General features: G+C 32.5%; 1 protein-coding gene across 4 annotated transcripts; it reads left to right on the top strand.

Moving 5' to 3' along the window:
* Positions 1 to 2,248: 2,248 nt before the first annotated feature.
* LOC127082293 (putative nuclear RNA export factor SDE5) lies at positions 2,249 to 8,514 on the top strand. Of its 4 annotated transcripts, XM_051022533.1 has the most exons (13): positions 2,353 to 2,410; positions 2,514 to 2,595; positions 3,008 to 3,597; positions 3,995 to 4,020; positions 4,369 to 4,446; positions 5,702 to 5,775; positions 5,967 to 6,220; positions 6,610 to 6,692; positions 6,836 to 6,892; positions 7,314 to 7,381; positions 7,501 to 7,604; positions 7,862 to 7,932; positions 8,052 to 8,514. In XM_051022533.1, the coding sequence occupies exons 3-13, from the start codon at positions 3,039 to 3,041 to the stop codon at positions 8,166 to 8,168; spliced, it is 1,491 nt and encodes a 496-aa protein (XP_050878490.1). In that variant the 5' UTR covers positions 2,353 to 2,410; positions 2,514 to 2,595; positions 3,008 to 3,038; the 3' UTR covers positions 8,169 to 8,514. The 4 variants fall into 4 exon arrangements, with proteins under 4 accessions (XP_050878485.1, XP_050878494.1, XP_050878490.1 ...); XM_051022528.1 differs by lacking the exon at positions 2,514 to 2,595 and having other exon boundaries at positions 2,249 to 2,410; XM_051022537.1 differs by lacking the exon at positions 2,514 to 2,595 and having other exon boundaries at positions 2,275 to 2,410; positions 3,020 to 3,597.
* The last annotated feature ends 2,916 nt before the right edge of the window (positions 8,515 to 11,430 follow it).

Raw genomic sequence — 11,430 nt, 5'->3', positions numbered from 1 at the left:
TATTAAGAACATCGTTTTAGGTTCTGTTTCATTGTGATCAAGTTGAGAAAATGGAATGGAAGGAGTAACGCTTTTTGCGGGACCAGTGTCTATTTGCCTTATCGATTTATCGTGGATCATGTGTGGTTAGATAAAATTATACGTATAAAGAATCTGTGTGGTTGGCCATGTTTTTCTATCTGTTGTTTATGTTTTGGTGTGCCTGCAATGTTTGGATCCTTGTCTTATGCTGCTTAAGGTTGCTTGTTAGATTGGCTTTCTGTTGCTTTATGATGGTCAAATGCGTATAGAACAAATTATGGAGATTAACTGTGTAGTTTGCCCATGATCAAGTATTGATGTTGTGTGGAGGAAAAGACGATCTGGTAGATGGTGGAAGGCGCATGAAGTTGAGGCTAACTGATGTTTTTTTTGGAACTGTTATGTCAACTCAATATTGTAAACTGTTACTGACATTATTAGCATATGTGCAATTATGTTGGCAATGGGAAATCGGTTTTTCGGATATGTTGAATGTCAGGTCTTATCATATTTAGCATGCAAGATTGTTCCACCCATGTAGTTAGAGGTGTTGTTCTTGTCTAGAGATATATGGGGTATTTTTCCGTTAGCATAAGTAGTTGTCTGTTGGTGAGGATAGTAAGGGTGATATCATCGACCAGGAAAGGTTTTTCCTGCATATGATGGTGTCTTCGGGCTTAACAATATCCTTGGAAGCAGTAAATGATTTGGTTTTCGATTGTTTTGGAGTGGTTGCACCTCAGGTTAGTTTTAGTTCGAAGCTGCGATTTTGTTAGGTTTGTTGTTGTTGGTGCAGGGTTCGAGTTTGGCGTCATGCTTGAGGCACTTCTTTATGGATACTTGGGTTTGGTTGTGTTTGGATTGCTTTCTCCTCGAATCGGTTAATATGTTTTTTATGATTACCTGTAACGTATTTTGGATTGAAACAACTTTGGTGATGTTAGTATTCACTGACAGTATGAATGTATTATTTTGTAACGGGTAACACTCCTTGTGCCTTTTTCTTATTAATATATTTTGTCTTTTTTAAAAGAAAAACATTCAACTTTGTACCTTGATTTGAACATCTCCACCATATACACATTTTTATTAAGAGATAGCCCTAAAAACTTATTAAAGCTCTAACAGAGTTAGTATTATCTCCATTGTCAATCACTTTCCTTTAAAAGTCATAAAGTCTTATTTGACAAGGTTTAAACTTTTCCACCGCCTAGAGATCGTCATACTACAAATACCGATAAACATGTGCCTCAGACCACATTTATGAGATAAAACCTTATATTAGAAACCCTTTTAATTAACATTTAACATGCAATATCATTTCTCTATAAGGGAGTAATTAAATTCCTTAAGAGTGTGTTTGGATGAAGTAACTACAAAATTTTAAGGAATTCAAAATTCTAAGCAATTCAAATGATTCAATTGAAATTCATTCATTTTTAAATTTTTTTATTTGGATGGAGTATTAAAATGGTTCATTGTTAAATTTGTAGTATCATTTTCATAAATTTTAAAACTTTCAGACCAAATTTTAAATATGAAAAATAGGGATCAATTTGTAAATTTTGAATGGACCAATTTGTAAAATTAGAAAATTATTATATTTTTTACAAATTTTAAATTTTTTGGAAATAAATTTGAAATTTTCATAAAATATGAAGACCATCATGCAAAATTTAAAAAATTAATAATAAACAATTTAACATTCACATTATATAAAGTGAATGAGCAATTTCAAATTCTTTACTTTTTGGTGTTATTTAAAATTCCTTAATTTTAATTTGAATCAAATACTTTATAAATTTATATCATTTTAATAATTCTTTATATTTTTTATCCAAACAATAAATTTTGACCAAATCATTAAAATGCTTCATTAATTCTAATCCTTTGGACTTCTAATTCTCATTAACTCATATCTAAACGTGTTCTATCCCAATAATTCCTATAAATATTGTGATTTTCCTCACTTTAATTCAAACATTAATTCAAAGAGAATAATATTAACTTTAATAACTTTAACATTAACTTTGAGGTCAAATATTATTTCAAAGAGAATAAGATTAACTTTAATAAATCTAAAATTAACTGTGTATATAAATAAATGTACTTATCATGAATAGAATTGGATTATATTGCTTTAGTTTTGATTAACTTTATTACATACAAATACATAATCGGAAAAAAAAAAAGAAACTTACAAAAGAAGCTGCTTGTTTAATAAGAATCTAATTCGTACATTTTGAATTATTATTTTTATATCGAAATTGATCATTCAATTTTCACTTTCAGTTGTCTATATAACATATCATTCAAAATAAAACTGAGAGCAATTGTTGGTTACTTTCTCCTCTCATTCTCTAAGCACACAAAACATAACTCAATTCAGGTAATTAATTAATTAACTAATTAGTTTATTAATTAGTTTATTAGTGTTCTTTCTTCTCTCTTCAGTTCAATTCTACCAGTGTTGCATTTCGTTCATTTTGTAGTGAATCAATGGGTTTGTTGAATCTCCACACTCGTTTTCTTCGCTATTCATTCAGTCTATGATTCTTGCAATTCACATTTACGGTGATAACGCATTTCGCATTCTCTTTTTCGTTCACCGATTTCCGTTTAGATTTGATTTTTGCTATCTGATTATCGTTTTATCGAAATGCGTTTCGTTCTTGGTTTTCGGTTTTTCTTATTCGCTTTGTTTGGAACAGTTTCTTGCTTTATTGAACGGTTTAGTATTCTGATTTTGTGATTTAGATATCCATTTTGTTTGGGAGATTTTAGGGAGAGAAAATTTTGACCTTACTTTAAAAAGTGCTTCCATAGGGAATCAGAAAATTAATTTTGAGAGTATTATAACAGCATTGTGTAGAGGTAATAGTAATAAGAAAAATAAACCCTATTTCAAGTTGGGGAACAATTAACAAACCCTTATTGCATATAATTTTGAAAATTTAATTGATTCTTATTTCCAACTTTATATCAGTTTATTTGGCAGTGGTTCGAGCGTGATTAGGATGGAAGTCGCTGGCCAGAACGGTGTCGTATACAATGAAGACGAGGCGTTAAAACGCTTGTATGATGTTTTTGGGGCTTCATGTACTCTTGACAATATAGCTTATGCGTATTGCAAGGCGAATCGGAATATAGATTTGGCAGGGGAAATTTTGTACGATATGAAGGGGGGCTCCTCGACTTCTGGGACTCACTCGTCTAACTCGGATGCGAAAGCGGAAGAGTTGTCAGAATCATCTGACGGACTTTCCTCTGAAAACTCATTCCGTGGAAGGAAAGGCTTCAAGCCGAAAGTTCGCCCTGTTTCAGCAGGCACTGTTTCGAGCGTTATTGGTAAAAGTTATGTTAGGCCCACGGTATCTGGTAATGGGTCTAACGGTATGACTAAACCACCTAAGTTGGATGCGAGGACGATGCCAGTGACTGGAATCTGGCGTGAAAAGAGCACGCCAAAGGCTGATTCTTCAAAGAATCAGCTTCAAGAGGAAATGGAGGATTTTTTGTTTAAAATGCTTGGAGATGGTTTTAAGCTGGAAAGAAATGTCATACGGGAAGTTCTAGGTACAGAACACTCTTACTTTATGCTGTTGTTTTTAATATCTTAACACTTTCGATTATTAATTAATGCCTTGAAAGTAAAATCTTATGTGGGTTGGTCTAATATGAATCTCGAATGCTCTCTGCTTGCACTTAACTATACCAATTTAACATTCGATTTTATATTAAGTGCCATTATTTCATTGCAGAAATGAATTCAGTTTTACTTTGCATTAATCCACGCTTACTAGTTATCAAATCGATGATTCAATCTACCGAAAACTAATATGTGTTAGTATTTATTAATTATAAATATCATGACTGAGTCGGAGACAAGTAACTCATTAGCTGAACTATATCATTGTGACATTATATCTTTAATTTGTATTAACAGCTGCCTGATTTTATTGCAAACATGCAGGTACTTGCGGGTATGACATGAAAAAGGTACACAAACATGTTAAGCTTCCACTGATGTTTCTTACTTTATTTTCCTCTTGTCCGGTGCTCATAACACAACCTACACGTTTTCATTTTTTCACATGTAAAATTTCATTTAGGGATCAATCAATATAAATTTTAGAGGATATCATCTTTCACTTGTTTATTTTTTCTGCTTTATCCATGACATACCTCAATTTTTCTAATTTTCTTCTTAGTTTAGCATATACATAATTTAATAATTGGATGACATTCCAATATCCAATTTCTAATGACATTCTAACTTGCTTGACATCATTGTGGTGCTTTGAAAAATATCTTTACTTAATCAATATATAAATTGAAATCATTCAGAGCTTGGAAAACCTGCTAGATCGATCGGCGATGGCTTTGGACAAAAGGCCAGTTGATGTTCGTGATGCATCTGGGGAGGTGAGTATGGAGGCCATGATTATTTGTAATTGAAGCTAAACTTGGATTCCATATGCTTATTCTTATTTTACTTTATAATGTTATATAACGTTTGGGGATTTGGGATTAAATCCCACCTTCACCAAGGAAGAGAGATTACTTTCTGTTATGAAAGTTATTTGTCACGGGCCAGCCTTTCTATTGACAGTTGTCTAGTGATATACATGAATGTTTATGTAACCAATTGTTTACATGAAGTGCGTAATATGTTGTGAAATGTCTTAGAATGAGTGATTGGGCCTAACTCATCCCTACAAAACTGACTTGTAAGTTGAGGGAAGCTCTATAAACACTACACAGGCCATATCAGACCATACCTCTAAGTAATGTGAGACTAAATCCACCCCTTCAAATCCAACATGATGAAAGTGTTGGAGGCTGCAATGAAGACAAGCCAAGTGCTGCAATTTAGGCGACTAGGGGCGGACTGCATTGAATGCGGAAATTCCAACACCCCCCCTCACACTCGGGACTCAATGAGGCCGAAGCATGGACGACGCGCGAAGCCCACCAAGTGATCTAGATAGACTCTGATACCATCTTATAATGTGTGATTAGGCCTAACAAATTCCTACAAAACTGACTTGTAAGGTGAGGGTTGCCCATACTTTATAAACACTACACAGACCATATCTTTAAGCAATGTGAGACTAAATCCACCCCTTGAAACCCAACACAATGAAGGCGTTGGAGGCTGCAATGAAGGCAAGCCAAATGCCGCAATTTAGATGACTAGTGAAGGCAGAAATTCCAACAAAATGTACATTTATATGCTACCTTTTCCCCTCAAATTTTATGTTAATTTATTTTCTATGGCTGTCTATTGTATGCTATAGGGAGTATGGATTACTTTCTGTTATGGCGGGATTTACATGGCGGTTTTTGGGGTCTCCACAATGGTAAATATCGGCCGCTATTACGGGTTTTTCCGCAATAACGGCGCCGCAAAGCGGCCGGTATGGCGGGATTTTGCCTCTTCGCCATGAACCGCCATCCGCCATCGACAACACTGCTTGCACTTGATTATCATCAAAGAATAGAAGTAGTTTCTGGCTTTCTGTTCTTTTGTGCTCTCTCAGTTTTTGTATTCTCTTGATTGTAATGGTTTTTGTGCAGAAATTATATCTTTCTCTGATGGTTATGTGCTGATTGATGTTTAAGCTAAAAGTGTTATAACAGGCCTCTTACCTCATATTCAATCAACGTTCTTTTATAGGTTGCAGATATGAAAAGAAAATCTGAAGTACCAGGATTTGAAAAACAATCTAAGGATTTAAATTGTAACAGAGGGTATATTTTTCTCTTTTCCTCCTTCGGTTTTTTGTTTGTGTCAGTATCCACTACTTCTATCATCATCCTATTCTGTATTAAAGATTAATGAAGTTCTTGTTTATCTTTTGCTTTAATCATTATTCTGTTCTTGCATACTCAACAAATTTCAGAGCATACTTTGGCTAATGTGTTTTCTTTTTTCCATACAGTAACGGAAACATAGTTTCAGTTAAAGAAGCAGAACTACATCATCGGCAAAAAGAGAGACATGACATTCAGAAAGAAGTCTGGTCTAATTTGTTTAGTTACCGCGAATATGTTGAGGAGCCTCGTAAGAGGTTTGTAAGGGGTGAGAATACGAGTTCAGCCTATGGAGTTGGACATGTGGTGTTTGAACCTCCCGAAGATTCAATGGAGGAATACAAGATCAACATGGATTTCAGGAGACGAGATAATGAAGATGGTACTTCCTATTTCTTGTCCTATAGCAAATCTAATTCTCAATCTTGGAAATATTGATATTGATTACTCGTCTATCTCTTGTGAGAGTAGGGATTTTCTTCAATTTTTTAAAGTATCCTTGTGAGTTGTGATGCTTAAACTTGTTTGTGCTTCCTAAGAATGAGAATTGAGCCTTGCGATTATTTAATTTTTATGCTGCATTCACTGTGGCAGTATCGGAAGTTTTGGTTTTTTAAGTAGAAGAATTGCTTAATACATTCTTTGAAGCAAAATCCGTTCACTATTCTTTTATTTCCCCCTTGTACTTCTTGGCACATAATATGGATATTTCTGTCTCTCTTCCTTCAAAATATAGTTTTATGTTTCATAAGCTTGAGTGTTGTGTGGCAGATGCTGAGGATGAAGCAGATTACCAATGCGTGCGAAAAGCTGTGAAGGAATATCGGGTGACAATGAAGGAATACTATAAAGCTGTATGTTGCATTACTTTTTCCAACTTATGGAGATTATACTGTTGTCCCACATTTGATTGTTAAATACAGTTAACCCGGCGGTTCTGGTCTTTGGTTTGGACACTGTAAAGTACACATTACTCATGGTTCACTTGTCACTTTAGGCTGTTGAAGCATTTGCCAAGGGAGAGCAAATAAAAGCTGAAAAACTTCTTGAACAGGTAAGGTTTTAATTGAATTGTGCCTGGCCATAATTTGCTTGATGATATGTTAAACATAGAATTTGTTCATGACATCTGAATTTCTGGTTCGTTGCTATGTCTGTTCTTTTGTTCTGCACTTCTGTTAGTGCTGCTTTCTTGTCTTCTGATAGGCGTGCTCATCTTGCATTCAGTTCTTTCTTACTAATACTATATTGGAAAGGGAAACTCCTTTGAGCATTTATGATTAGACACCGATATTTTAGAAAGCATGTGTTTGAAATGAGAAAGAGGTTACTGCATTTAATTTATAATATCACAATTTCTTCTCGATGATTATGTATGCCTTAACCACAGCAGATATGTGTCCAGTTTTAACATATAATTACCCGTGTTACTCAAATGTTGCCATTTCACTGGTGTATGCTATGGTGTTTCCCAGGGACAATTTTACAAGAATAAGGCACGTGAAGCTGACGAAGAATCTAGCAAAATGATTCTTCAAACTAGGTGATCTAATTGTGCTTACTTTTCATTTTACTTTCTTTTTTCTTCTTTTCAAGGGGGCTAACCTAATAGTTTTCGCGTGATAGTTGACAATATTTTTTTGTATTTGTATTTGTTGGCAGGGGTTCAGAAACCCCAGAAATGACACTCGACTTGCATGAGCATGATCCAAAGGATGCTGTTAGGCTACTGAAATGTCATCTTTCTTCGCTTTCTGGTTGTTCATGTAAGTTATGATATTTGATCTACTAAGTAACTGTTTGGTGTAGCGTTGCGTTTTCCAAAACCAAATCAAAAACTCGTGTTAGTGCAAAAGCTACTAATGGAGCTTCTTCCTTTCCCCGTTTAAAATGCCTCGGGATGTGAAAACAGGTCTCAAAATGCAGTACCAAACATGCACTATTAGTTTATAACTATTGATCCTTGTTAATTTCCTCCTGTTAATTTTACATGGTTATTTTAACAATCCTGTATCTCCATCAGCATTCGACCACCTTAAGGTTATCTTTGATGCAAATGACCAAGCTAACAAAAAAAGGTCTTGCAGACGACTGGTAAGATTGAGTGGTTTTTTGAAGCTTATCTTTACGGTTTTATGTTTATTTTGAATGTACCAATAATATTATTTATTTGAAAAATCACGAGAAAGTTACTGGTCTTTGATTTTGGACAGGTATTAAAACTATTAGAGCAAGAGTCTATAAAATGGGTCGAAGGAAAAATGGCTGGAACAATATTGATCCGCTTAGATAACATTGACCGAAAACAGTTGAGTTTTTTCAAAGCATAGCAATGTTGTTTGAACCAAGAGTGGCGATTTATTATGCGAAAGCCTGATTGCTTGTTAGCTAACAATGAATGGCCGTCTAACTTCCATGATGTGCTAGCAGTTAACAGTTGGTCAATTTTGGAATTGAGGTTGTGGGAGTAAGTTGGTTGTGTGGTCCCATATAGTTTTCATGAAATTTTTGCCACATTAGCTCAAATATAAAGATCCAAATCAATGAGTATAGGTCTTCTCTTGTCTGGCACATGTGATTCTGTAAACATCGAAAATTGCTTGTCCGTGCTTGTGAAATGCAAATGTTGTTTCAGTTGCATGTTCGGCATATGAAGCTTTGAATCTGTTGAGTTCATATGAATGATATATATTTACATGTCGGAAAAATACTTTAGTTTGGTTGGAGTCAGTCACGATAATAGTGTTGGTCAAAATATGCTGTCGGGGATGCTAACGATTTAAGAATCACAACAGGTGGTGATTATGGGTTCATCTTCTAGGCATGACAATAAATCTGTTCTAGATGGATGACTATGTCAAACTTATCTACCTGAATTATAAAATGGACTTTATATATTTATAAGTATGGGTAGAGGTATTCATGGTATTGTTTCGACGCTAAAAATCATTTAAAATGTAAGAGAAAAAATGTGTGGTTTGGTTTAGCTCGGTTGTATTTTAGAAATAAAATTGAATCAAATCAAGTCAATGCGGTTTCTGTGAGAGAAAAAATTGTGCGGTTTAATTTAGCTCAGTTGGATTTTAGAAATAAAACTGAATTAAATCAAACCAATGTGATTTAGGTTAGTTCGGATGATTCGATTTTAAACAAAAATTTTAGTGAACACATGTAGATTTGATGTTCCTTAGATTTTACAAGCAAAAATTAAAATTAAAATGGTAAAGGGATATCCATGCTTTTTTTTCGCCTTAAAAAAATTGTAGCCAACTACTACAATCTCCATGACTAAATTCTAAATATAGCCGTTCAGTTCATCCTGCTTAAAAGATTTACAGCAATGATCTCATTGAATTAATTAGGCATATGATAAATAATCTCTGACTTAATAAGGCAGATACATACCTAATATCTATCAATTAGGATATTTAATATCTATAAATCTAGTGTGGTCATTGTTTCTTTCGTATAATAGTCGGTTTGTAAGTCATCGATATTGTCGAGTATAGATATTCTAAATATATTTATATTTTTTTTTATCTATTATCTCTTGAATGAAATATCAGAGCATAAATATGTGTTGGGATTGTTGGTAACATCTAGGCCCATTAATTTGTGAGACGACATCATTATTATCACAATAGAGATAAATGAGATGAATAATATCAATATCACATATAGCGAAACTTGTTTACAAAAGTGTTTTTAAAATAATTTTTTATTTATTATTTTTGAAAACTAAAAATTAAAAAATAATATATGTTTTAGTGGATTTGTAATATTCAGTAATTTAAAAATATAAAAGTTATATAAATGATCTTGAAAATAATTCTATCAAACATTTTTTTTATCTCCAAAAGAGTTTTTAAAAATAAAATCAAAAATATTATTTTATTTTATAAATTAAAAGTTATTCAGGGAGATCATAAATATTGTTTCTTTTTTTGAATCAAAAGAATTATTGAATTAATTCAAAAATCAAAATGTGGAAAACGATCACACGGATCTAATCCACAAAAACAACCAATAAAAAATCCAAAAGAGTCATAAGAGCTTGTTCATCATCAATCTAGTTAATTTTCGTATTGGTCAAATCCCTATAAACAATGGTATCAATAATACTATCAATTATATTGGTTTCGCCAATCTGTTCCATAAATATTGATTTCGTTTTACAATTTCACACAAGTTAGAGAATACAACCTAATTGGACGTTAATCTTTCAATTTTTGAAGAAATAGACGTTGATAATATGTGGTGTAAGTAAAACATAAGAATTGTTACACACATGATTCAAATTTAATTTGGTGTTATTAGGAGTTTAAAGTTTAGATTAGTTATTAGAATAAAAAATGTGTGGATAAGTGAAATTTACATTTGCTTGGTTCCGTTCGATTTTCATTATTTTTAAAAAATGGAAATTTTGGTTTGATCGATTGATTGATTTGAAATACTTCTTTCTTTTAAACAATATATTCATCTTATAATAATTATATTTCATGTTTTTTGTTTTTCTAAACCATCATTTTTTTTAAATTGTTCTATGCTTTTTGTTTTTCTAACAACTTCAAATTATATTAAATAGATCTATACAACATAATTAAAATTTAATAAATTCATACAATATATTCAAAATGATAATAGTTCACCATCAAATACAAATACATACATTTTAAAATTAAATAAATTCCTACAGCATATTAAAAAAATATAGTTTACCATGAAATACAAGTAAGTTAATACAACATATTCAAAATGGTGATAGTTCGTCATCATTTACAAATATTACCATTTTAAAATTAAGTTAAACATAAAATTAAAAATACAATAAAAATGAAATTCTAATTCTTTTTAAAGATGGAAAAAGATAAAAAAATTAACCAATATAATATGAAACAAAGACGACAACTAGAACAAATGTTAGTGGGTGAGTAACGACTGAAACAAAGACAATGAACAATGCATATTAGAGTTTATTCTGAGTGACAAATGTTATCTTAGGGTTTGTTGTAATTTATAAAGGGAAGAAGTGAAGTGAAGCAAGAAACATGTGTTGTGTTGGGTTGGACCAACTGTCATGAATTATAAACGCGAGATGATTATACACATGAATTCAAGTAATTGATTTCCTAGTTTTTCAAAATGAAAATAAAAAATCGAACAGAACAATTTGATTTTTATTGGTTTGATTTGGTTTTTAAACCACACCAGAATAGATCATTTTTTTCCTGGTTTGGTTTGATTTGTTAGATTTTGTATGATACACTTACACCTCTAAATGTTATTCTTTGGATTTTTGAGAAATGGACTGTGATAATTATTTATTGTAACTTAAATTAATTGATTAACATTTCTATTTTTAAAAAGTGCCTAAAGCAAAAAATCTCTCGACCGATCTTGTGTATGCGGCAACAAAAATAAATAAATTGCCTTAATATTGATTGTCCGAATAAAAGGGGAAGGAAAAAATTAGAAAAAGAGACTTAATCCCAAAACATAGTTGAAGAGGTGTCCGAAAGGGAGACTTAGGTATGTGACTCTACCACGGTTAGTGTTCTTGCGAACGAATATCTTTGTTGTCAAGTGATTACC

The sequence above is a fragment of the Lathyrus oleraceus genome, chromosome 1, assembly GCF_024323335.1.
Source record: "Lathyrus oleraceus cultivar Zhongwan6 chromosome 1, CAAS_Psat_ZW6_1.0, whole genome shotgun sequence".
In the NCBI taxonomy this organism is placed as follows: Eukaryota; Viridiplantae; Streptophyta; class Magnoliopsida; order Fabales; family Fabaceae; genus Lathyrus; species Lathyrus oleraceus.
This window is presented reverse-complemented; position numbering and strand designations above follow the sequence as displayed.